The sequence below is a fragment of the Trachypithecus francoisi genome, unplaced genomic scaffold, assembly GCF_009764315.1.
Source record: "Trachypithecus francoisi isolate TF-2019V2 unplaced genomic scaffold, Tfra_2.0 Lachesis_group8, whole genome shotgun sequence".
Taxonomy (NCBI): domain Eukaryota; kingdom Metazoa; phylum Chordata; class Mammalia; order Primates; family Cercopithecidae; genus Trachypithecus; species Trachypithecus francoisi.
In genome coordinates, this window is record NW_022681473.1 from 111,180,520 (window position 1) to 111,207,493 (window position 26,974).

At 41.7% G+C, this 26,974-nt stretch overlaps 1 protein-coding gene across 2 annotated transcripts in view; it reads left to right on the forward strand.

Moving 5' to 3' along the window:
* The window catches only part of CRTAM (cytotoxic and regulatory T cell molecule), a 35,451-nt gene that overhangs the window by 4,702 nt on the left and 3,775 nt on the right, over positions 1-26,974 (forward strand). For both annotated transcript variants that reach the window (XM_033205652.1, XM_033205651.1), the window contains exons 2-9: positions 7,828-7,974; positions 9,473-9,625; positions 11,768-11,911; positions 13,540-13,701; positions 20,669-20,749; positions 22,795-22,878; positions 25,559-25,705; positions 26,247-26,333. In XM_033205652.1, the coding sequence (XP_033061543.1) occupies positions 7,828-7,974; positions 9,473-9,625; positions 11,768-11,911; positions 13,540-13,701; positions 20,669-20,749; positions 22,795-22,878; positions 25,559-25,705; positions 26,247-26,333 (1,005 nt within the window). The remainder of the gene's footprint in view (positions 1-7,827; positions 7,975-9,472; positions 9,626-11,767; positions 11,912-13,539; positions 13,702-20,668; positions 20,750-22,794; positions 22,879-25,558; positions 25,706-26,246; positions 26,334-26,974) is intronic.

Consider the following 26,974-nt stretch of genomic DNA (forward strand, 5'->3'; position numbering starts at 1 on the left):
GCTGAGGCAGGAGAATGGCGTAAACCCGGGAGGCGCAGCTTGCAGTGAGCTGAGATCCGGCCACTGCACTCCAGCCCGGGAGAGCGAGACTCCGTCTCAAAAAAAAAAAAAAAATTTATGGCATGTAAAAACTAGGTTATTAAGGCAAGAAAAGGAAAGAATATTTTATTCTTTTCTCAGTCTACATGATAACCTATAGTAGAGGTAAAGATTACACATGTGAACTTCCAAAATCTTGGGAAAGACCGAAGAATCCTAAGAACTGCACTGGTTTTATCTATGTGTCCTTTGGTAGTTGGCTGTCACTGCTGCTTGTCCTTTTGTTTGAGAGTAGATCACATGTGCTTGGGTGTAAAGTCATCCACTGATGGGACAATTAGTTCATGGGATTTGGGGTGGTGATGATGGTGAAGGTCACAGGTTCCATTTCCATGTATAAACCAGTCACAATCTATAGCCCCAGGATTGGCTAGCAATCTCATAACACATGGCCGTGCATGGATGGATGAATTCAGTCACGGAGATAATGACAAAGCCCAGAAGTCAATAATCCATTCCGTAAACATGACCTACCAGTAGGAAGTGGTGATCTCGCAGGAGAAACACCACAGTTATTCATTGTCAAGCTCTGTATGCTCAGCCTGTGGGGAGCCATGCAGGGCTAATTTGCAGATAACTCTGAAGCTCAGATAGGACTAGGAAGTAGGTGTACAACACTCGGGGTCTAATAAGAAAGTTTAAAGGTGAATGGGGATGTACATGTCTCTAGAGCCTACAGAGGAGGAAGTGGTAAGCAAGGAAGATATCTCACACCCTATCCCTCTGACAACAAAGGTGAAAGTCTGACTCCAAACTTAGGTGAAAGAAAAGTCAAAAAAAGTTCCAATTTAGTTTCCAATGGCAATGGGGAGACCATGGGGAACTTGTCCTTGGAAAATGTGCCACCAAAACTTAGGCACAGCATCCTGCTCATCCTCCTTTAACAAAACTACAAACATTGAAACATATTTTTAAGCAATACAGTCTAAGCAAAGCTGGGTGGGTCTGTGGCTTCTCACTGGGGCTATTCTTCCCTTCTACAGTGATTTCCTGTTTCTAAATCAAACATGGGGTCTACATGATAATACTGCAAGATAAGCAGACCTGTAAAGCCAAAAGTGAGGCTTGATGCAAAGAGTAAAGGAAACAAGTAATATTCTATGCCTCAGACACAGCCCTTTCCATATGAAACTCAGGCATCCATGGTGTGGTCAATCTGGTTAGCAGGCTGATACTGAATTCTCAAGAAGTGCAAACATTAATCTTAAGACATACAGTACTTTAGCATATAATAAAAAGCCAAACTATATTTCATCACAATTTTTAAAATGTTGTAAGAATTAAAGTATACTATTTAATTCATAAGCATGCATCCTATGAAAGAGAAAAATGATACATACAACCTTAAAATGGGAGACATTTATTCCTAAACAGGCTGCAGATAAATCTCACCATTCCCATCTTACCCAACACAGGCTTTCTGTTTAGACCATCATTTTACCAAAGGTAAGAACATTGGCAAAACTTCTGTCAATGTCTAGTCCCCAAGGATGAAATTAGGGCATGTTTCTTAACACTAGTCTTTATTCCATCATTGATTCAATGTGTAACTTTCTTCCAGTAACTTCCTTCCTGTTTCTCAGAATTTTTATTAACAACAGGAGAACAAAGATATCTGTCAATCACCTACGTTATAGTGCCATCATGAAAAGTAGCATTAAGCCAGAACTTTTCAAGCTCACATTGTAATAGTTTCTGTAAAGAATGAATTCTAGAGAAATATAAAACATAGTCATTGTCCTCTAGAAACTTCAGTCTATTTATAGGAATCAAGACAGTGCACAAGAACTAGTGAGTGAATCAGGAAGCATCACAATGCTATGGAAGTTAGACAGTTCTAGATTCAAATCTTGGCTCAAAAGCTGCTTAACCTCTGAGCTTTGATGTCCTCATCTGTGAAATGGGAATAACAACACCTTCTTTACAGAGTTATTGGTTTTGGGCCTGAGTAACTGGGCTATTTGCTGGTGGTGAAGTCTAAAATAACACATTTAGGGGGAAGAGAATCAAGAGTTTGTGTTGTACTTGTTAGGCTTTCAGACTTGTAACTGATCATCAGAAAAATGATGAGGCCAGATGAGATGACCTACAGAGTAAGTATAGAGAGAGTCTATCCAGGATCTGACCTCCGTTGTGTGGAGGGCAGATTGATGAGAAGAACCCAGAAATGGAGCTGAGGAGCAGCAGCAGCCAGTGAGTTAGGAGGGGAGTCAAAGAGACTGACATCTAGGGAACCAAGTAAAGACACTGATTTAAGGAGCAGAGAGTGATCATTTATGGCGAAGGCACACCATAGATTGAATAAGATACGGTCTGAGAATGGAGCATTGGTTTGAGCAATATGAAGGTCTTTGGCAACCTTGACAAAGAGCTATTTCAATGAAGTAGTGGAGTTGAAAACCTGGTCAGAAAACAAAGAGTGAGATAAACAAGTATAGATCGTTCTTTAGAAAAATGTTTCAATAAAAGAGAGGGAAGGCAGGGCATGTGGCTCATGCCTGTAGTGCCAACACTTTGGGAGGCAGAGGCGGGTGGATCACTTTAGGACAGGAGTTCAAGACCAGGACAACATGGTAAAATTCCGTCTCTATACTAAAAATACAAAAATTAGCCAGACGTGCTGGCAGATGCCTATAGTCCCAGGTACTCAGGAGGCTGAGGTAGGGGAATTGCTTGAACCCAGGAGGTGGAGGTTGCAGTGAGCTGAGATCATGTTACTGCACTGCAGCCTGGGTGACAGAACGAGAATCTGTCTCAAAAAAAACCAAACAAACAAACAAAAGAGGGGCATAGGAGAGTATAGGGTAGTAGCTGGAAGGAACTGTGCCATCATTTTATTTATGCATTTTAACATGGGAGAAATAGTACATATTTGATTTGTGTGCTGATGAGAATGACAGGTTTTTTGTTTTCTTTCTTTTTTTCTTTTTCTTTTTTTTTTTTCTTTTGAGACGGAGTCTCGCTCGTCACCCAGGCTGGAGTGCGGTGGCACGATCTCGGCTCACTGCAAGCTCCGCCTCCCGGGTTCCCGCCATTCTCCTGCCTCAGCCTCCCGAGTAGCTGGGACTACAGGAGCCCGCCACCTCGCCTGGCTAGTTTTTTGTATTTTTTAGTAGAGACGAGGTTTCACCGTGTTAGCCAGGATGGTCTCGATCTCCTGACCTCGTGATCTGCCCGTCTCGGCCTCCCAAAGTGCTGGGATTACAGGCGTGAGCCACCGCGCCCGGCCTTTTTTTTTTTTCTTAATGTTTTGTAGAGACAAAGTCTTGTTATGTTTCCCAGGCTGGTCTCAAACTCCTGGCCTCAAGTGATCCTCCCACCTTGGCCTCCCAAAGTGCTGGGATTATAGGCATAAGCCACCACATCCAGCCAGAGAAAAAAAACAATTAGAGAAAAAAAACAATGATGGTAGAATTATTTTTGTACCAAATCATCTTTTGAAAGATGGAACAACACTGAAGGGAATTCCTAGAGTAAATAAATGGATGGAACCTGGTGCCCAAATGGAGATACCAGGTACCCACTCCATTCACAGTGATGGAGGGCAGGCCAAGTATGCAGGATCTAAAAGCAAGTAGATGTGACTTGGGGATGACATTGACAAACACATATGCAAATAAGTTAGTGTTTCAATAGCAAACAATTTATGTGATGAAGAGAGGAGAGAAGTGAGAAAACATGTTATTATTTAATTTAGTTTAATTTAATTTTGAGATGGAGTGCAACGGGCTGGAGTGCAATGGCACGAACTCGGCTCACTGCAACCTCCACCTCCCGGGTTCAAGTGATTCTCTTTCCCCAGCCTCCCGAGTAGCTGGGATTACAGGTGCCCGCCACCACGCCAGGCTAATTTTGCATTTTTAGTAGAGACAGTTTTCACCATGTTGGTCAGACTGGTCTCTAACTCCTGACCTCAGGTGATCTGCTCACTTCAGCCTCCCAAAGTACTGGGATTACAGGCCTGAGCCACCGCACCTAGCCATAATTTTATTATTTCACAGAGTTCTAACGCCTCTGCCTGTCTGTCTGTCTGTCTCTCTCTGTCTTTTCATCAAATAATGATTGTGTACCACGAACTGAGTGGTATGATTAACTACACCCTTGGTTGGAATCTAAGGTCCAAAATAAAAAGACCTCATTATCACCATTTGCTCCTCAAAATCTTTAATCCTCCTGAACTGTTCCCATTTAGGTTTACTGTGACTGGAACTGCTTCTTCCTTAATGTCTATTAGGACCTTAGAATGTTTAATAATAAATAGTCCCATAACACTGGGGAAGGAGATCCCTAGTGAAGAGCTGCAGAGCTACAAGGCTTTGTCTTTTGACACTGACTCTTTCCACTTTTCTTTATAAAGCAAGAGTCAGCTCAGCTCTTCAAATAATTATTAGGCACTCCATACCGAGTAAAAGCAGCATGTCATGCTTACCTTGGACTAAGTACTATACTAGATTCTTTACTTTTTTTTTTTTTTAATTTTCTCAATGACTCTATGAGATGAATACTATTGTTTTTCCTATTTTTATGGTAAGAAAACTCACACACAAAAATTGCCCAAGTTTGTGCTGTTAGTAGTGGAAGAGCCAGGATTCCAACCCAGTCAATTTGGCTCGTGTGTGTGTATTACCATTGCATCCCATGCCACCCAGGTTAGGGACGCAGAGATGATTATAAACAGCTCCTGTCTGCAACAGGTTCAGATGGTACAAAGCCTAAGGGTCTATTGACAGATAAGACAATCAAGAGCAAGAATGTTCTCAGAATACTTGAACCCGCACTCCAAACTTACCAAATAAGACTGATGAGGGAGAATATGAAATCTGAACTTTGGTTCCAAAATGAAATGCATTGGCCGGGCGCGGTGGCTCAAGCCTGTTATCCCAGCACTTTGGGAGGCCGAGACGGGCGGATCACGAGGTCAGGAGTTCGAGACCATCCTGGCTAACACGGTGAAACCCCGTCTCTACTAAAAATATAAAAAAACTAGCCGGGCGAGGTGGCGGGCGCCTGTAGTCCCAGCTACTCGGGAGGCTGAGGCAGGAGAATGGCGTAAACCCGGGAGGCGGAGCTTGCAGTGAGCTGAGATCCGGTCACTGCACTCCAGTCTGGGCGACAGAGCGAGACTCCGTCTCAAAAAAAAAAAAAAAAAAAAATGAAATGCATCATCAACACGGGATAGGGAGACGTGATGTGACACAAATTCTCTGAAGAAGTTCTGGGTGTTTTGGGTGACTGCCTCAACAGGAGCCTAGTGAGATGTTACAGCTCAAGGGTGAAACTCTGGGCTTAATAGAACAAGGAAGTCCAGAGGGTGGGTGACGATGCAAGTGAATGTCCCCCTATGCTCTCACCAGCTCTGATGACACGTGAGTCCCCTGTCCCATGCAAAGAGATATATTTTTGGAGGGACATTGACAAACTACAGTATATTCACATGTGGCTGTTGGGAAGTGGTGAAGAAATGCTAATGAAACTAAAGGCATGGTTTCTTTCATTATTTGACCATGCTATGGAAAAGACATTTATCTTCAGAAGACCCAGTCCGACTAAGGGCATAAGGGCTTGGACACAGTGGTACGGTAGAATGTCTTCTGGAAATCTTTAAAAGTGAGATTGATACTCATCTTCCTGTTCCATGTGGTTTTTCAGCAGCAGAGAGTTGGTCCTAAGTATCTGAGGAGCAGCCACAGAGCTCTGGAATTTTATTCATTACACTGCAAATGTGGGCTCTGGGAACAGGATGCTCTGAACACTTAGGACTGGGGTCAGGAGAACTGATGTGTGGGCCCCACCAAGAATTCCGAGTTAATTAGTAGTGAATGAGGCCAGGACACAAACTCCCTCAGTGAGTCTAATGTACTGCCAAGGTGGAGGACCACTGGCTTTCCTACCTTCTTAATATGGATGTCATGAGGACACAAAATAGGGACTTAATGGCTTCTTAAACCTTTATTATCAGCAAAAATCCCTTAGAAGAAATTCTATTGTCATTCTCTATTAATATCCTTATTACTCAATTATGGATTGATGTCACAGAGGAGAGTATTTCCAAATGGCCAAACCTAAGCAGAATTCTGGCCTTATGCCCCAATGCTTTTTTTGGAAAGCACAGATCTCTTTTTATTGCCTCCTTGTTGTTCATTTTGGTATTGGTGGATGATATGGGTGTTTTTCCATTAGAACTTCAGCAAACAGTTTCCCATGAAAGCTTACAGGAATACAATACAATAATTCTGGGTTATTTCTGCTAGAGGCTAGATTCAAATTAATGACCTAGGAATGGAACAAACAAAAAAGTAGATACCAATTAATTCCCAGAGCTCTCCAAAGTACTTTTCCTAACACTTGAAATTTATCACAAGAAAATAAACTCTCCTGGTTTCTTTTTTGTTGTTGTTGTTAAGGTTTAAGATGATGCAGTAAAACTTGTTGCATTTGCTATTCATAATTTATAGCCCCATGGTATTCTTCTGTTTATACAAGTGTTTTATACCTTCATTGATAAGAATTGCCTTTTCCTCAGGAAAAATAATTTCATTTATAATATGAAGGAATAATGAATGGCAACAAGCATGCCAAATCAGCAGGAAGGCCAGTTTATTTTTCTATCAATTTCTTTTTTGGGGAGATAAATGTGAGCTACTTAGAACCATTTGTTCATCATTCTCTGGGGGTTGTGATTCGGAGAAATTAGACTCATGTTTGTCTGCAGAAAGCTCGGCTGTGGAATACTGAAACGAATGAAATATTAGAACATCCTCCCTCTGGTGTAGAAGCTCTGGGACAGGTGGGGCTTAGCTACTTGCCCTGAACTCTGCAGTTCACAAGAGCACCATGATTACAACATTCTTTCTTAGAATCCTAGACACACAACTTGAAGGTACTAGATGCTCTTTTATAAGCTGAGGCCAGAAAGGTTGCATTTTCTGGGATCTTGTGGCTTAGATAGGCTGACGTAGTTACATAAGCATGGCCTTTGCCATCCACAGCCCTGGGTACAGATCCCAGCTCCATGACCTCTGTGACCTTGAGCCTCTATTCCCTGGTCTGTAAAAGTGAGCACAATTCTTCCTTTCTGGGGTTAGTTTGAAAATTAAATTCCAGCCGGGCGCAGTGGCTCACACCTGTAATCCCAGCATTTTGGGAGGCCGAGGTGGGCAGATCACTTGAGGTCAGGGGTTTGAGACCAGCCTGGCCAACATGGTAAAACCGTGTCTCTACTAAAAACACAAAAACTAGCCAGGTGTGGTGGTACATGTCTGTAATCCCAGCTACTCAGGAGGCTGAGGCACGAGAATCGCTTGAACCCAGGAGGCGGAAGAGGTAGTGAGCCAAGATCACACCACTGTACTCTAGCCTGGGCAACAGAGCAAGACTCTGTCTCAAAAAAAATTAAATTCAATACAGGTAAATGGCGTGGCACAGTTCCTGGCATATGGCAGAGCAAGTGCCCAACACCGGTTGAACTGGAGTTCGACCTTCCCTTTCTTTCGTCAAAATCCTACCCCTTCCTTCAGACCTGGTTCCAGGGTCCCTTTCTTCAAGAAATATCATTACTGCTCCTGCTCTCAGTTCTTCCCTCTCCCCTCCCATCTTGTTTGTATTTGCTTATTTTTTTGGTTTCTAGAAGAAATAGATAATACATGATTGAAAGAATGAACGAGACAAAATCCCTGAGACAGTGTGGCCACCCCGGGCCTGACCATCCCCATTTTTCTTCCTCCACAGAGGCCTCTCTGACTAACCACACAGAAACCATCACCGTGGAGGAAGGCCAGACGCTTACTCTAAAGTGTGTCACTTCTCTGAGGAAGACCTCCTCCCTCCAGTGGCTGACCCCCTCAGGGTTCACCATTTTTTTAAATGAGTATCCTGGTAAGTGAAAGAAAGAAAGAAAAATGCCACCAGACCTCAACCTGAGGGATTTTCCAGCCGGACAGGTTGGTGGGACAGAAAGCCTGCATGAGTCACCCAAGGGGTGAGCTCAGCCCACCTACTGTTACACGTGAATCACGCCTCCAAAGCCTGTTATTATAGACGCGGTGACTTGCTGGGGGCAGGAACTGTGAAATGGAAACCCCACCAGAATGGTTGTTAAAGGGGGTTCAAATTACAAAGCACATTTCCATGTCCTCACTCCACACTCACATCACTTTTTCACTCTCAGTAACCATCCCACAACCACAGTACAATGACAGACAGGCAGCCAACTGACTGGGAGCTTGGTCCTCATGTAGCCACCACCACCACCCCACATAGGAAGCCAGCTGCTTCGTTTTCCATCTGAGCAATCCAAAGGCACATTACAAAGCTCCCTTCCAGATAGCTCTTCTTCTCCTATTGATCTTAACACAAAATCAAGATTTTTAAGCAATAGAAACAGACAGGATGTATTAATGTGGAAATGAGGACAGTCATTTCTCTCTTCACAAACACACATGAAGAAAGTACAAGATGTCTTGAGATGGAAAAAGACTCTTAAAAGTCTCTTGGGTTCATCTCTTTGACATTAGGCAGGGTTTTACTAAAGCCTAGATCATTTTATATCTCCATTTAATATTGCTAACTCCCAAATACTTGGAAAAGTCTAAAACACATTTCAATCTTATTTACAAAGCAGAGCCACTTAAAACATATCATGCTGGCTGGGCGTGGTGGCTCATGCCTGTAATCCCAGCACTTTGGGAGACCGAGGCGGGCAGATCATTTTGAGGTCAGGAGTTCAAGACCAGCCTGGCCAACAAGGTGAAACCCTGTCTCTACCAAAAATACAAAAAAATTAGCTGGACGTGGTGGAGCACTCCTGTAATCCCAGCTACTGGGGGAGGCTGAGGCAGGAGAATCACTTGAACCCAGGAGATGACAGTTGCAGTGAGCCGAGATAGTGCCACTGCACTCCAGCCTGGGCAACAGAGCAGGACTCTGTCTCTACAAAAAAAAAAAATTGTTATGCTTTAAAAGCATTATTAGATACTGATATGTTAACATAAAGAAATATGTTATTTCAAGCTAAATCAACTAGTAATACTAGATTCCAGTAGAAGTAAATACTAATTGTTAAAAGTTCTGAGAGAAAAACATTTTAAATAGAGATAATTCTGTTACATAATGCTTTTTGCTGTTTTGTTTCTGGTTTCGGTAAACTAGGAGAGGAGGGACACTCTCGGATTTCTGCAGCAGAATGGTTTGATCTAGCTCAGTGGTTCCCCACCTGGAATGATCTTGCCTTCCAGTGGACATTGGACAATGTCTGGAGATAGTTTTGATTGTGCCAAATGTAGAAAGTGGGTGGTGCTTCTGGTATCTAGTGGGTAGAGACCAAGGATCTATCAGATACCTTTCCTCATAACAGCTCTATTTCCCTCTTGTACAGCTTTTAAAAATTCCAGATACCAGCTTCTCCATCACTCGGCCAATCAGCTCTCCATCAGCGTGTCTAACGTAACCCTGCGAGATGAAGGCGTGTACAAGTGCTTACATTACAGCGACTCTGTGAGCACAAAGGAAGTGAAAGTGATTGTGCTGGGTAGGTACCTGCAAGTAAACCCAGTAGGGGAGCAATATGGATAGGAACACGATACATCATTTTTAAACTGAACCTTTTAGTTTCAAAATGTTGCCTAGAGCAAGGCATTGCCTGGGACACCTCTGCCATCTTGTATTGAAAGGAAACAGAAGAGAGCATTTTGAGAAGCAAGCCCTAGATTGAACTGTGAACTTGTGAAATTTGTCTTTGACAGCAACTAAATTTTCTCTCCGGGGAACTAAAAGAAAAGAAAATTAATATCTGGTGAGCTGCAACTATGTGCCAGGCACCATGTGAGGCTCTAGGGAACCAAAGATGAATTAGGCATGATCTCTGCCCATAAGGAGTTTGCGCGCCAGCTCGGGAAGCAAAACATGTGTGCAAATGAAGTGGAACCTCGTGACAGCAAATCCTAAGATAGAATGAATTCAGATGTAGCTGCACTGCTTGATCTGCTCAAATCCTCTCTGCCAAACAATTCCTCTTTTCTGTAGGAGGGTCGGATTAGGAGGTGCAGATAAGAAGTGACAGCCTCCTAATTGCCTAGGACTTAGTTCTACAGATGATCAACTGTGTCCAGTATGTGTCTTACTATCCTTACTCGTTTTGTCTTTTGTGGCAGAACAGATTGATTAAAAACATTGCTTTTTATTGATCGCTGAGTAACATCATCCCACGTATCACACAAATGAATGTCTTAGACTTCTCTTGTGGAATGACTGCAGTGTGGTGCCTGCCATTCGGTAAAAGCATGATGGGAGAGTAGCTGGGAAGGAGTGGCTGTCAAGGGGGTTTTGAGAACCACTGTGACTCAGCTCAATGTTGTCTTTTTGTAAGGGAGCACACATCCTGGCTCCGCTGCCTGTGTGCCCTTCTGGGCTCTCATAACACCACATGCATACTCTGTCATTGCCCTCAACACATAATCTTTTCATTAACAATTTAGGGGCTGAAGCTACCACCAGGCTATTAGCTCCTTGAATCATATCTTTTTCATCTTCGTATTGCCAACAAGTAACACATCTAATGTATATTTGGAGCTAAGAAGGGCCTTTACAAGGCCTTGATGGCAGATGGGTGGGTGAGTTAAGTAAACGGGGAAGAGTTCTGTTCTGTACCGAAGTGGAAGTAGAATGGGAAAGAGGAAGAAGCAAGCCTAACTAAAAAGTATTTCCAAGACAGAGGTATAAAGAAAAATGACGAACGTGCCCTTTATAAGATAAACGCATCTTTTTTTTTTTTTTTTTTTTTTTTTGAGATGGAGTCTCTCTCTGTTGCCCGGGCTAGAGTACAGTGGCGCGATCTCAGCTCACTGCAACCTCCCCTTCCCAGGTTCAAGCAATTCTCCTGCCTCAGCCTCCTGAGTAGCTGGGACTATAGGTGTGTGCCACTATGCCCAGCTAATTTTTGTATTTTTAGTAGAGATGGGGTTTCACCATGTTGATTGGCCAGGATGGTCTCGATCTCCTGACCTCGTGATCCGCCTGCCTCGGCCTCCCAAAGTGCTGGGATTACAGGCGTGAGTCAACTCGCCGGGCCTCATATATCACATTTTAAGAATTGTTGCTACATTGCTCGTTTGGGAATTTTCAGAGACTAACAACACACTGAGTAATACACATTCTGGCTTCAGCCAAAGTTGCTTTGCAAGCACATAAAAGCCCTTTAACATGACTGTACTCTGGAACAGATTAAGTTAAAAACATGGGCCGGACACAGTGGCTTACGCTTGTAATCCCAGCACTTTGGGAGGTGGAGGTGGGCAGATCACTTGAGGTCCGGAGCTCGAGACCAGCTCCGCCAACATGGAGAAATCCCGTCTCTACCAAAAATACAAAAATTAGCTGGGTGTGGTGGTAGGCGCCTGTAATCTCAGCTACTCAGGAGGCTGAGGCAGGAGAATTGCGTGAACCTGGAAGGTGGGGGCAGTTGCAGTGAGCTGAGATTGTGCGTGGGGACGTGCGTGGGGACGCACTCCAGCGTGGGCAACAGAGGGAGACTCTGTCTAAAAAAAAAAAAAAAAAAGGCCCATTAATTAGAGTGTACCCTACAACAATCACCTACAGATTATTAGGCTCTGTGCTATGTTGAGATATGCAGACTCATATCTAATTAAACACAGAAAAATCCATTTTCTTCTAGCAACTCCTTTCAAGCCAATCCTGGAAGCTTCAGTTATAAGAAAGCAAAACGGAGAAGAACATGTTGTACTCATGTGCTCCGCCATGAGAAGCAAGCCCCCTCCACAGATAACCTGGCTACTTGGGAATGGCGTGGAGGTCTCCGGTAAGTGGAGAAATGGTTCTCTTCTTTGTCTTCCTTCCTGCTCAAATTTCCAGGGGATTTTTAAATGTTTTGGCACCCTCTAGTGGCAGAAGATGCCAGAAGACCCCCATTTAATATTCTATTAGTTCTTTTCCAGACAAATTATTCTTACAACCAATCAATGTTGTGCCTTAATCTTGAAAGGCTAATCACAGATAATGCAAATGTTTTTGTTTAAGACAGGTAAAAATCTAAAGTGAACTATAATGACTTCTTCAAATTTCACAAAAATTTCTAAAATAAGTAAATACAGAAGTATAGTATCTCAGGCTGGGTGCAGTGGCTCACACCTGTAATCCCAGCACTTTGGGAGGCCGAGGTGGGCGGATCACCTGAGGTCAGGAGTTCGAGACCAGCCTGACCAACATGGAGGAACCTCGTCTCTACTAAAAATACATAATTAGCTGGGTGTGGTGGCGCATGCCTGTACTCAGGAGGCTGAGGCAAGAGAATTGCTTGAACCAAGGAGGCGGAGGTTGTGGGGTGAGCAAAAAATCACACCATTGCACTCCAGCCTGGGCAACAAGAGCAAAATTCCGTCAAAAAAAAGAAAAGAAGAAGAAGAAGTATAATAGCTCTGAGCATGAACTTTTTCCCAGATATAAAATTGAAAATACATTTAACATAATACGTACAATTGAAACAGATATGATCTTCCCTATATTGTATAGTACTATATTGTGTCATACCCACAAGGACAGATTAAAAATATTCTTGTAATAAAGCATCTAAAGGTTGAGCCTTTGAAACAGAATAACTAATTAATCATGATGCCTGGGTACTGTTTATAGTTTGCTTACATTTCAACGGACATTACCTTTGATATCTATGTAATGAACAATTTTTTTTTTTTTTTCTTGAGATGGAGTCTCACTCTGTCTCCCAGGCTGGAGTGCCGTGGCGCGATCTCGGCGCACTGTAACCTCTGCCTCCTGGGTTGAGACGATTCTCCTACCTCAGCTTCTGGAGTAGCTGGGATTACAGGTGCCTGCCACAAAACCCAGCTAATTTTTGTAGTTTTAGTAGAGGCGGGGTTTCACCATGTTGGCCAGGCTGGTCTTGAATCCCTGATCTCAGGTGTTCCACGGCCTCCAAGAGTGCTGGGATTACAGGTGTGAGCCACTACACCCGGCCTATAATCAACATTCTTAGAGTTGCAATGGGCCCTTTACAATTGAGAATACTGAGGGTCAAATGGAGTTCTAGAGAGAAAAGACCTAAACCTAGATCTGATTCCCAGTGCAGTGCCAGTTCTGCTTCGTTCTAAGACTTCCCCTTTAATTCGCTTTATTCGTATAACTGGGATAAGGTCTTGGATCTTTGTGTTTCATAACAACATCAAGCTATCCTTCTTAAGCTTTGAATTTTTTTTATTTCCAGTAGTGACAACTTTGTAGAAAACCGTCATCTACTCTCATTCATCTGTTTGCCTTTGTGACCAGAGCCAAACCTATACAAGGGAACTGGCTGAGGTTAGAATGAGGTTAGAAATCTAATGTTTGCCATGAAGTCAAGGCCATTGGCCTCTAGTAGAACCAACCTCATCCAATAGCATTAAATAGCCATAACCTCTTTAAATTGCTACGCAGGTGGAACCCACCATGAATTTGAAACTGATGGGAAGAAATGTAATACTACCAGCACTCTCATAATCCACACTTATGGCAAAAATTCAACAGTGGACTGCATTATCCGGCACAGAGGCCTGCAAGGGAGAAAACTAGTAGCACCCTTCCGGTTTGAAGATTTGGGTAAGAAGAACCAATGATTCTCTTTAATAATTTTTGATTTACTTTAATATTACACTATCAAACAAAATTAAATGCAGTGGGCAAAGTCCTTCAGAGTGAGATTACTGCCAACAAAGCTCGTCCTAATAGCAAATTCCTGTACTGATTGAAATTTCTCCAGGTGAGTGACGGAATTTCAACTATTTCAATGTTCAAAAGAACCCCAGTTAAGCAGAAAGCCTAGCAGAGCACCATATGCAAATAGTGTTATGCTTGCTTTTTGATAATGACTTTAAATAGTTCTATTGCCGTTGTGTTTTTGGAGCAACCATATGAATCATACTACATCTTTGTACTTGACCCAGAAGGAGATATTAGGTGAAATAAACCGAAATTGTCAATATCATTTTATGTCAATACGAAACACACAGTTACATGAAGACATAATTCCTGTTTAGATTTATTTTATTCTTATAATTGCTTTGAAGATTTTAGTTTAACCATGTTAATATTCTGAGTTGAACACCATTTTAAATATCCAATATTAAATGTGAAGAGGAGTTGCCCCCATTCTCAGAACCTCTATTCTATGATTCTTTCCCCAAAAGTCCAAGAAATAATTTTAAAACTGTCCACAACTCTTTGAGCCAAGAGGTATCCTTTAAGATGCATGAGTCCTGGCCGGGCGCAGTGGCTCAAGCCTGTAATCCCAGCACTTTGGGTAGGCCGAGATGGGCGGATCACGAGGTCAGGAGATCGAGACCATCCTGGCGAACACGGTGAAACCCCATCTCTACTAAAAAATACAAAAAAAACTAGCCGGACGAGGTGGCGGGCGCCTGTAGTCCCAGCTACTTGGGAAACTGAGGCAGGAGAATGGCGTAAACCCTGGAGGCGGAGCTTACAGTGAGCTGAGATCCGGCCACTGCACTCCAGTCTGGGCGACAGAGCGAGACTCCGTCTCAAAAAAAAAAAAAAGAAAAAAACCCAAAAAAGATGCATAAGTCCTGTAAGAAGTTTGCAATTAGTAGGACTCTGAGTTTCATTGTTTTACAAGGTACTTCGTGTAATCAATTCCTGAAGTATAAGGATTTACTCACATTAGTGAAAGAGGAAACTGTTGCATGACAATGCATTTATTGAAAAACTCTTTTATCAAGCTGATGCTGAAAGTCAAGCTTGCTTAGGAGAACCTCGCTGTGGGAAAGCTGCTATACTGCCCTATGGGGGCTGTGGCTGTGGTTAACAGGCCCCCTCTGACTACCACATACTTTCCACGGGTCACTTTCTCACCAAACCAAAAGTCGTCATTGCAGAAGCTGCACTGTAAGAGCCATGGACTCACAGACTGAGCTGCACAGTAACCTTACAAACCACCCCCGCCCCGCTGAGTCATCCCCACCCCACGCCCCCACCTCCAGCAGCAGAACTGAAGCACGGGGCCTGTGGGGGATGAGGCTATATCTAAAAGCTTCCTAAAGACATTCAGATTCTTCAATAGGAGAACCAACAATGTTGGAAAAAAAGGCATTCTTAATTTTCAGCAACTGTTCAAGCCATCTACAAAAATTACTATGAAGGGGGAAATGGCAGTTCTCCTCCCTTATGGCTATAGCTCTACATGACTCAAAATTATAGCTAAAGATGTTTTTAATAATAGGCGAAGGCCAGGCGTGGTGGCTCACGCCTGTAATCCCAGCACTTTGGGAGGCTGAGTCGGGTGGATCACCTGAGGTCAGGAGTTCGAGACCAGCCTGGCCAACATGGCAAAACCCCATCTCTACTAAAAATAAAAAAATTAGCCAGGCATAGTTGTGGGCGCCTGTAATCCCAGCTACTTGGGAGGCTGAGGCACAAGAATCACTTGAACCTGGAAGGCGGAGTTTACAGTGAGCTAAGATCACACCACTGCACTCCAGCCTGGGCAATAGAGCGAGACTCTGTCTCATAATAATAATAATAATAGGCTAAGACTTAATTTTTATTTGTGATCTATCTATTTGCTGTACTCACTGCCAGATCTCCAAATAGTACTTGAAGAGAAACGCCAGCATCAGCTATTGATGGCTTCCATTAGTTCACTGTTTTTTCCATTTGGCTAGCTGCTACTACATTGACATACAGATGCTACAAACATTTTGTTCACCCAATTAGGAAAAAAATATTACTAGCTGAGGATGCTTTAAAACACATTTACACATAAGAGTTCTGACCCCTTTCATTCCTATGCTCTGCACGGAAGGACCTGGGGAAAGTGAGGGTCATGCCAGCACCAGGACTAGAGTGGTCCTGAGGAAAGAAGTGCCTTCCTCTGAAAAAGCCACAGTATGAAGCTTGGAGAAAGAGAGCAGAGCAACAGGAATAGATTTTTGAATAGGCTATCTTTGGTTTTTTGTTTTGTTTTGTTTTTTGAGACAGGGTCTCACTCTATCACTTAAGCTGGAGTGCAGTGGTGTGATGACGGCTCACTGCAGCCTCAACCTTCCTGGTTCACAATCAGCCCTCCCACCTCAGCCCCCCAAGTTGCTAGGACTACAGGCATGCACCACTACATCTGGCTAATTTTTAATTTTTTGTTGAGACAGGGTCTCCCTATGTTGCTCAGGTTGGTCTCAAAACTCCTGGTCTCAAGCATTTCTCCCTCCTTGGCCTCCCAAAGTGCTGGAACTACAGGCATGAGCCACCTCACCCAGATTTCAGAATTATCATTTATTTATTTCTTTTTTGAGACGGTCTCACTCTGTTACCCAGGCTGGAAGGCAGTGACACAATCTTGGCTTGTTGTAAACTCTGCCTCCCAGGCTCAAGTTGATCCTCCTGCCTCAGCCTTCAGAGTGGCTGGGAGCACAGGCATGAGCCAACCACGCCCATGCCCTGCTAATTTGCATATTTTTTGTATATGGGGTTTCGCCATGTTACTCAGGCTGGTCTTGAATTCCTGAGCTCAAGCGATCCCCCAACCTCTGCCTCCTTCCCAAAGTGTTGGGATTACAAGCATGAACCACCACACCTGGCTCTTTTTTCTTTTCTTTTCTTTTTCTATCTTTCTTTCTTTCTTTCTTTCTTTTTTTTTTTTTTGAGACAAGGTCTCCTTCTGTAGCCCAGGCTGTAGTGCAGTGGTGCAATCACAGCTCACTGCAGCCTCTACCTCCCGAGCTTAAGTGATCCTCCCACCTCAGTCTCCTGAGTAGCTGGGACTACAGGTGCACACACCACACCTGGTTAATTTTAAAGTTTTTTATAGAGACAGAATCTCATTATGGTGTCCAGGCTGGTCTGAGCTCCTGGGCTTAAGCTATCCTCCCTCCTCGGCCACCCAAAGCACTGGGATTAGAGGCATGAGCTACTGCATCTGATTTATTTCATCTTGTTAGTATTTAAAATGAGGAATCTTGGTTTTCTATTACTTAACTGGGGATAGGATTTTTTAAATATTTGAAAAACAGTTCTCAAACTTTTGGATTTCAGGACATCTCTACACTCTTAAAAATAATTGAGAACCCCAAAGAACTTTTACTTATGTAGGTGATGTCTGTCAATATTTACCTATTAGAAATTCAAGCTGAGAAATTTAAAAAATATGTATCTGTAAATTTATTTTAAATTAATAAATCCACTACATGTTAACAGAAATGGCATATTTGTTTTATTTTATTTTTTGAGATGGAGTGAACTTATTTTTTGAGATAAGTGCAGTGGCCGGATCTCAGCTCACTGCAACTTTCGCCTCCTGGGTTCCAGTGATTCTCCTGCCTCAGCCTCCTGAGTAGCTGGCATTGCAGTCACCTGCTACCACACCTGGCTAATTTTTCTGTATTTTTAGTAGAGATGGGGTTTGCCATATTGACCAGGCTGATCTTGTACTCCTGACCTCAGGTGATCCACCTGCCTTGGCCTCCCAAAGTGCTGGGATTACAGGCGTGAGCCACTGCACCTGGCCTAGAAATGACATATTTTAATGAAAAAAAAAGGTATATTTTGTAAACTGAAAAGATTAGTGTGAAAAATGTCATTTTTTTTACATTTTGAAAATCTCTTTAATGTCTGGCTTAACGGAAAACAATTAGGTTCTTGTAACTTTTGCATTCAATCTCTTCCAAAATGTTATTTTGCTTTAAATAAAGACATAAAAATTTAATCTCATGTAAATTTATAATTGGAAAAGGGTAGAGTATTTTAATAGCTGGTTCAGATAATTGTGGATGTTCCTCTTTGATGTTACACCAAAACTCAACAAGTAGTAGTTTCTTAAAGATTAGTCGCTGGGCCCATGTCAATGAACTTTTCATACTGTTGTATTAAAATCCACTGAACTGTCTTGCACTTTGAATAGAACTTTTACCCAGGCATGATTTTTCTAACATTATGTGTTAGTCGTTTGGAAAATACTGATTCACTAAGATCTACAGAACTTTCAAATGTTGACATATTTCAGCATCAGAATCACATTCATTAATATCATCATTGATCTCATCAGAAGTCTTTAAGCATTTGGAGGTTGTCAGGCTCACACTGGTGGATACAAGTTGCCCCAAATTCGAACTTTGTGACTATTGCAACTGAGGAAGTAATTTTTTTTTTTTTTTGAGATGGAGTCTTGCTCTTGTCACTCAGACTGGAGTGCAAAGGTGCTATCTCAGCTCACTGCAATCTTCGCTTCCCATCTCAGCTCACTGCATCCTCCACCTCCCAGGTTCAAGCAATATTCCCACCTCAGTCTCCCGAGTAGCTGGGATTATAGGCGCCCACCACCATGCCCAGCTAATTTTTGTGTTTTAGTAGAGTCAGGTTTCACTATATTGGCCACGCTGGTCTCGAACTCCTGGCCTCAGGTGATCTGCCTGCCTTTGCCTCCCAAAGTGCTAGGATTACAGGTGTGAGCCACTGTGCCTGGCCTAAATTTTGAATGTATTTTCATTTTAATTAATTTTAATTTAAATAGTCATTGGAGCTAGTGCATACCATATTGGATAGCAGAGTTCTACAATATTCTGACCAACTAGGAAGGTAGATCATTATGTGCCACTATCCACCTAATCAAAACAACGTTCAGTCTAAACGCAATAGTTTGCTAGCTCGTTAATTAACAGGATAAATCAAAGTAAGTGTAGAACCTAGTTTTAAATACGTGTAGATAAAACTTGTTTTGTACATAAACATAATTTTCTGAATTCACATAGTATATACTATGTTAGAAGATTTAATCACTATTGATAAATTTTATTCTATATGCCCCCAGTGATGTTCTTCTTTTTTAAAATTTTGAGACACGGTCTCACTCTGTCACCCAGGCTGGAGTGCAATGGTGTGATCACGTCTCATTGCAGCCTTGACCTCTCTGGGCTCAGATGATCCTCCTGAGTAGCTGGAACTACAGGGGTGCACCACCATGCCCAGCTAATTTTTTGTAGAGATGGAGTCTTGCCATGTTGCCCAGGTTGGTCTCAAACTCCCGGGCTTAAGCAATCTGCCTGTCTCGGCCTCCCACAGTACTGGGATTGCAGGCATGAGCCACTGTGCCCGGCCCCATATTCTTCTTGTTCCCAGTCCTTCTATTTGACTAGTATTCCAGCTTTTCCCTCTTTTCATTGCCAGCAGCTCTCCTCTTTCTTCAATTTTCTCTGGCACCTGTGTGGTCAGAGTTCATTTTAGCCTTATAGTCTATACTACTAACTCTATAACGTTTCCTTAGTAATTCTTTCTTTCTTTCCTCAGAGCCGTTACACACAATTCAGATATTTTTATATTTTTCATACATTTTAAATGTTTGATCAACCAGATATATTTTCAAAACCATGGAAAATTATTTGATTAAATAAACACCAGGAAGCACTCACAAATTTTATAAAAAAATGAACCACCTGTGACATGAGTGTATATATATATATACACACACACACATACGTATACATGTGTGTGTATGTGTGTGTGTGTATATATATATATTATATATTATTATTATTTTTTTTTTTTTGAGAGGGAGTCTCCTTGCTCTGTCACCCAGGCTGGAGTGCAGTGGTGCGATCTCGGCTCACTGCAACCTCTGCCTCCCAGGTTCAAGCAATTCTCTTGCCTCAGCCTCCCAAGTAGCTGGGATTACAAACACACACACACACACCACCATGCCTGGCTAGTTTTTTGTATTTTTAGTAGAGATGGGGTTTCACCATGTTGACCAGGCTGGTCTTGAACTCCTGATTTCAGGCGATCTACCCGCCTCAGCCTACCAAAGTGCTGAGATTACAGGTGTGAGCCACTGCGCCTGGCCCGACATGTCAGTATTAGTATTTGTAAAATGACAGGCATAGTTGTTACATGCTTCCCGGATGTGGGTCTGTTCAATGACTGGTAAAACCTATACTAAGCTGACCCTCTGGAAACATTCTTAAGCATTGATTAATATTATACAATAACATGTAGCATTGTGCTTAATAAATAGCTAGGCATTGTACTAAACACGTTATATAAATGAACTTACTAATTCTCACGAAACACTCAAAGAGGTAAATGCTATCAGTATCTCCATTTTACAGATAAGAAAAAAAAAAGTGTTAGAGAGATCTGGTATCTTGTCCAGCTCGTTCAGGAGCAAGTAAATAGCAGCACTGGAATTCAGCCCAGTCTGAGGCTGATTCCAAAGCCATCTAACTAATAGATAGATAGATAGGTGGATGGGTAGATAAACAGAGGGATTGATCGATGGATAGAAGGACACAGATAAAAATAGTGAATACCCTTTGCCTAGCACTGCCACCACACAGAGGTCCAGCACGCTGTGCTTTAAACCAGGCAGGTGAGCAGATGGACACTCAGTGGGATACAGATTCAAAAACCAGAGCAGGAGCTGCAGAACACACAGTTCTGGGGTTTCTGCACAACCTCTACAAGCAGGTAGCCGCCAAATATATTCTCCAATCTCTTTTACTGAGCACAATGTGGGTAAAACTGCTCTCCATAGTAGCAGAATTTTGTTTTTCCCCTTTCCTAGTTACTGATGAAGAGACAGCTTCAGATGCTCTGGAGAGAAACTCTGTATCCTCTCAAGACCCACAGCAGCCCACCAGTACTGGTAAGTGTCAAAATCATAAAAACTTGTTTTAAAAAATCATGCCTCCTTGGGAAGGTCATTTTTCTCATTCTAAGTTTTAAGAATACTTTTTATTTTAATTTTTACTAAGACCATACAGGCCCCCTCCAGCTGGCTTCAGCTTTGTAGCATCCTAGAGTAGAACCACATCAGGCATTAGAATACTTAGTGGGATGGGCTTCAGGGTGACATAAAGCCTTGCAAGTTCAGTTCTAGTTTGCTTGAGATAGAGATGTACACATATACACACACACATTCACGACTGTGACATTTGAATTTCCTCTGCAGTAAAGGACAAGGTTGAATTCATTTATATGGAGACTCATTTCTTTGTTTTCCCATCTAAAGCACACCAAACACAAAACACAGACTTGGTATCAACAAAGAGAAAAGAAACAGAAGCTAGAGATTTGGTGTTGTCATTGAATAACAAAATCACCTTTGAAGGCACATCAATTACTTGATTGTCAATAACTCAGGTCATTTTTGATTATGGGATTGAACTACAAATGCAGAATACTTTAGAATGCCTGGATTATAATTCCAGTTTTTTAGACAGTGAACTCACTAGAAGTTAACTCAGAGCAACGATCATATATCTGATTTAACTTTGTAGTTTACCTAGCATAGTATCCAGCAATAGCAGCTGCTCAGAAAATGAATTACAAATGAAAAGGAAGGAAGGAAGGAAGGAAGGAAGGAAGGAAGGAAGGAAGGAAGGAAGGAAGGAAGGAGGGAAGAAAATGGTTATGGTGCTTTGAGCAAGACTATTAGCCTCATCCAGAAAGGCATAAATTCCTACATATTCTCTTTCCATTTCATGTAGTGTGTCAATAAGAATTTCATTTGGTGGAATAAGGGCTTTCAGATCATTATCATGTTCATAGTTCTGAGTATCAGATCACATTTTTTTAAATGTGTATCCTAAATAATATTTAAAAGTAAATGTTTGGGACTTCTAAACACTGATAAATACAACATGTACCATACAATCTTTTGAAGGACAATGGAAATTGAAAATATTATGAAGTGGAACAGCCACATCACTTTCTTTAATAATCCAATATTTGTAAACGTGTTTAGAATCTAGTTACTTTTAATGGCTTGCATCATTACTGAACAATTCAATTTTCTGCTCTCTTTTTCATATATAAGACTTTAAAAATATGGTTTCTAAAATTCCTTTCAGCTTTCCTTTTCTACAATTTTATTACCTTTAATACCCATTTTCAATAGAGTGGGAGGCTTCATTTCCCTCAGGGTCCACATAGTGGCGCTGTGCAATGGACTAAAATGCAAGAAACTGCAGAGGGAAAAAAGGAAATTGGAAACATAAGCAGTAAGATATGAAAAAAACAAAAACAAAAACAAAAACCCCACAGTGTCTTATTTTTTATAATTTATCTTACCTAAAAAAAAGCATAGTACATCTCACTTCTAATGGGGAGGCAAGCAGAGGTTTGAATGATAACTGAAGCTATATTTCAACATAAAAATCATTGCTTTCTGCATTTCAGGCAGTAGGTTTTTTATAATTAAAGCTTGGAATGCCATTCCTCAGTGTTGAGTTGTTATCTTGAAGCATCCTAAAGACCTTCTCCCTGATAGGCCTGATTCAGGATGGAAGTATGAAATAATGGTTTAAATGCTGGGTTCTAGAGTTAGGTAAAACAGAGTTTATGTATTGGCTTTGCCACTTACTTGTTACAGGACTTTAGGTACTTTACATAACTGCTCTAAATCTCTGTTTTCTCAGACCTGTGGTGAGAAATAATATATACCAAGTGCTCAGTTCAAGGCCGGGCACAGAGTAAGTGTTCAAAACATTTACCTTAAAAAAACAAGGCAAAGTGAGCCCAGTCATTTGCAGATATGTTTACAAGAAATCCATAGTTCAAAAATGATCTCAGTGCTGTTTTTTAATTTGACTTTCCAAGCTGCTCTGGGAAGACTTATGTAACTACAGTTGTATATAGTCACATGCATATAATGTATGCATAGCTCATGTTTATTTTCTTTCACTTTAGTGTCGGTAATGGAAGATTCTAGTACATTGGAAATTGATAAAGAAGAGAAAGAACAAACCACTCAAGATCCTGACTTGACCACCGGTAAGTATCACCCACTGCATTTAGAATAAACACTTGACATTTTAACCTCTTAATCAGTAAATTCAATGGCCTTTGTCAGTCCTCCTTTTTCTTGACCTTTCTGCCCTTTAGGACATGACTGGTTAATCACTCCCTTGTCCCTCCTTGATTTAGTTACCTCTCGACTTCTTGAAATACTTTTCCTGGTTTTGTTATCTGTTGCTAACCACTGCTTCCCTGTATCCATCAATTAACTTATCTTCCTCTTCTGACTTCTTAAATGTATATATACTTCTGATTTTACTTCTCCATCTTTTGTTCTTCCTGGTTTTTTTCTTTTTTCTTTCTTTTTTTTTTGAGACTGAGTTTCACTCTTGTTGCCCAAGCTGGAGTGCGGTGGCATGATCTCGGCTCCGGCAACCTCCACCTCCCAGGTTCAAGTGATTCTCCTGCCTTAGCCTCCTGAGTAGCTGGGATTACAGGTGTGCGCCACCACTCCAGCTAATTTTGTATTTTTAGTAGAGATGGGATTTCTCCATGTTGGCCAGGCTGGTCTTGAACTCCCGACCTCAGGTGATCCCCCCGCCTCGGCCTCCCAAAGTGCTGGGATTACAGGTGTGAGCCACCGCTCCTGGTTGTTCTTTACTTATTTCTTAAAAGAGTTTACTCATTCCCAAGATGGTTCCTGTTGCCACTAGGCAAAAGATTTCTCTCTTTTTCTTTTCTGGTTTTGTTTTGTTTTTAGAGACAGGGTCTCTCTCTGTCACCCAGGCCAGGATGCAGGGGCACGATCATGCTCTCTGCAGCCTTGAACTCCTGGGCTCAAGAGATCTCCTACCTTCACCTCCCAAGTAGCTGGGATTACAGGTATGAGCCACTGTGCCCGGCCAGCAAAATATTTCTATACCTACATTTTCAGAACATCCTCCTCAGCGTTAGTCCCAATTTCTTTCCATTTTCTATATATCTGTAGCTGAATTTTCTGCGATTTCCTCAAACTCAACATTGCTAAATACCAAACACCACCTTCTCCCACAAAATCAGCTTGTCCAAAGCATCACACAGGCCCCAAACCTTAGTGTCATCTATCACTCCTGTGCATGTGTACAAATATATATATGTGTATATATTTATGCATATGCATATGCACACACGTGTATAAAATCGGTCAATTTCCAAGAACTTTTGAGTCTTCTCTTTCAGGTATTCTGTCCATTGTCACTGTTAACGTCCCAATCCAGGCTCTCATCATCTCCTGCGTGGAGTATTATAACTTCAGTTTCTCCTCCTCTGGTTCACTTTTAGCACCCTACCATCAAAATATCTCTTTACACTCTGCATACCTGTGTTCTAAAACCCTTTATGGCTTCCTGACGTCTACAACACAGAGCATGAGTCCCAAACAACCTCATTAGGTGTCATCTAGTACCTACTTCTGCAGTCTCATATCTACAGAGTCCCTACGAGATACATATTTTTCTCTGAAAACATCATCCCTTTCCAATCGCCCTGCTCTTGTTTATCCTCCCTGCCCCTGGTGGAAGAGGAGACCTCCTGTCACCTCTCCTTACTCCCCCTTCAAGGTCAATATCTTCACTGAAAACTTTTTTGACCAACTCACTCCTCAGAGACCATTCTTGCCTCTGAACCCCTGAACACACTATGATATAAATACATGTGGATCCAGAATTTGACATATCTTACTTTTGTTTGTTTTTACTAATTTGTTTATGTAGAGAGAAGTAATCCCCAAAGCATATGAACTGTGCCTTCTGCAGGTCCAAGCACAATGTTCTACAGGTAGCTGGCACTCCTTAATTATTTGTTGGTTGAGATAAGGTGACCAGGACATTTAGCAAAGCTATATCCTATAGAATCAGAATTCTAGGTTTAGAAAGCTTTTTTTTTTTTTTAAGAGACAAGTCTCACTCTGTCTCCCAGGTTGGAGTGCAGTTTCACAGTCATAGTTCACTATAACCTTAAACTTCTGGACTCAAGTGATCCTCTGCCTCAGTCTCCCAAGTGGCTAGGACTACAGGTGTGCACCACGGCTCCTGGCAAATTTTTATTATTATTATTATTTTTGTAGAGACTAAGTCTCGCTATGTTGCCCAGGCTGGTCTCAAACTCCTGGCCTCAAGCAACCCTCCCATCTCAGCCTCCCAAAGTGCTGGGATTACAGGCATAAGCCACTGCACCTGGCTAGAAATATTTTTAAGAGCTCATCTGATTTAGCCCAAATGCCTTCCTGTAGGGCCACATTTAACCTAAGGAAGATAAATAAATTTTCATTTTATTTGGATAGTTTTTTAAACTCCTTAACAATCCCTCTTGCTACTTAACTATATTTTGCTAAAAATCATTCCTACAACTAACTTGAATCCTCTGAATATAATTTAAGTTGATTTTCTCATATGCTTTCTCTAGAAATAAAAAATAACTAGCCCAATAGCTATGTAACTTAAAAAATCTTTTCAAATCATCACACATAATTGCCTTGCTTATTGTATGCCTGTTTGCTTGTTCTCAGAGAATGAACAGTGTAAGTCTCTTTACCTTCAGGGGTAAGCTCTTTCTCATCTCTTCATCTGAGCTGTTTATTAGCTTATATCACATTGTAGAAGTATTGTTACGTATTCTCCAGTGACAAAAAAAAAAAAAAAACCAAAGTATATAAACTCCTTTTTCATTTTCCTTATAGACGCAAATCCTCAGTATTTAGGATTGGCAAGGAAGAAGAGTGGCATCCTACTGCTCACGCTGGTGTCCTTCCTCATCTTCATACTCTTCATCATAGTCCAGCTCTTCATCATGAAGCTGCGGAAAGCACATGTCATATGGAAGAAAGGTCAGTGGGCAGGGAACCTGACGGAGGCTGTAAGACACCAGAACAAATGGCTAAAAAAAAGGAAAATTCTGTCTATTAAAGCTTTCTGTCAGACACTACGTAATCTATTTGATAAGTGCTGTCACTCACATAAGCAATTGTTTGTTTTCTAGTAAACGCTGGTGCAAATCTCCAGGGACTGTAGTCTAAGAGTGCATAACCAATAGAAACTAGCATAGCTCCAGAAATTGGCATTCAATGATAGACACTTCTATTCACAGAAGGATACAAATCCCAAGACTGCCTAGCACAGTGCCTACAGGAATCAAAAAAACTATGTGTTGAATTAATGAGGGTATGAGTTATGGGAGGGGCATGGTAAGTTACTATTACCATTACAGTTACTATTACTATTACAATAGTTACTATTACTATTGCAGTTACTATTACTGTGCAAAAGTTACTACTATTGCACAGTAACAGAGGTATTATCTTATTCAAACATACATTTCTACATGTCCGTGGCATCAGAAATTAGTCACTTGATTTTCTTTTCTTGTAGAAAACGAAGTTTCAGAGCACGCACTAGAAAGTTACAGATCAAGGTCAAATAATGAAGAAACATCATCTCAAGAGAAAAATGGCCGATGTAAGTCAACTGTATGACCTGAGATCTGAACAATGAGGTTCATTAATGTATTAGTCAGAGTTCTCCATATATATACATATGTGTGTATATATATATGGGGGGGGATTTATTAGGGGAATTGGCTCATGAGATTATGGAGTCTGACAAGTCCCTGGACAGGAGGTCTGCAAACTGGAGATCCTGAGATGCTGGTAGCCTGGCTCAGTCCAAGTTCAAAGACCCGAGAACTCAGGGGACCGCTGGCGTAAGTCCTAAAATCCAAAGGCCAGGGAGTCTAGAGTTCTGCTGCCAGGAGAGGAGGGAGTGTATTCCAGCTCCAGCAGACAGAGCAACACATTTGCCTTTTTTCTGATTTTGTTCTTTCCGGGCCCCCAGTGGATTGGATGGTGCCCACCCAAATCAATGGCAAATCTCGATGCCCACCTACTCCACTCAGACTCACACACTAATCTCCTCTAGAAACAACCTCATAGACAAACCCAAAAATAATGCTTTACCAGATTTGAGGTATTTCTTAATCCACCCAACTTAACACTTAAAATTAACCATCACCATTAATTAGTCGCCATTAAAAGGGAGAAGAACAAAATTTGACTTTTTTAGCCCCAGAAAGTCTCCTAAATCATCTTATAGAACTTAAG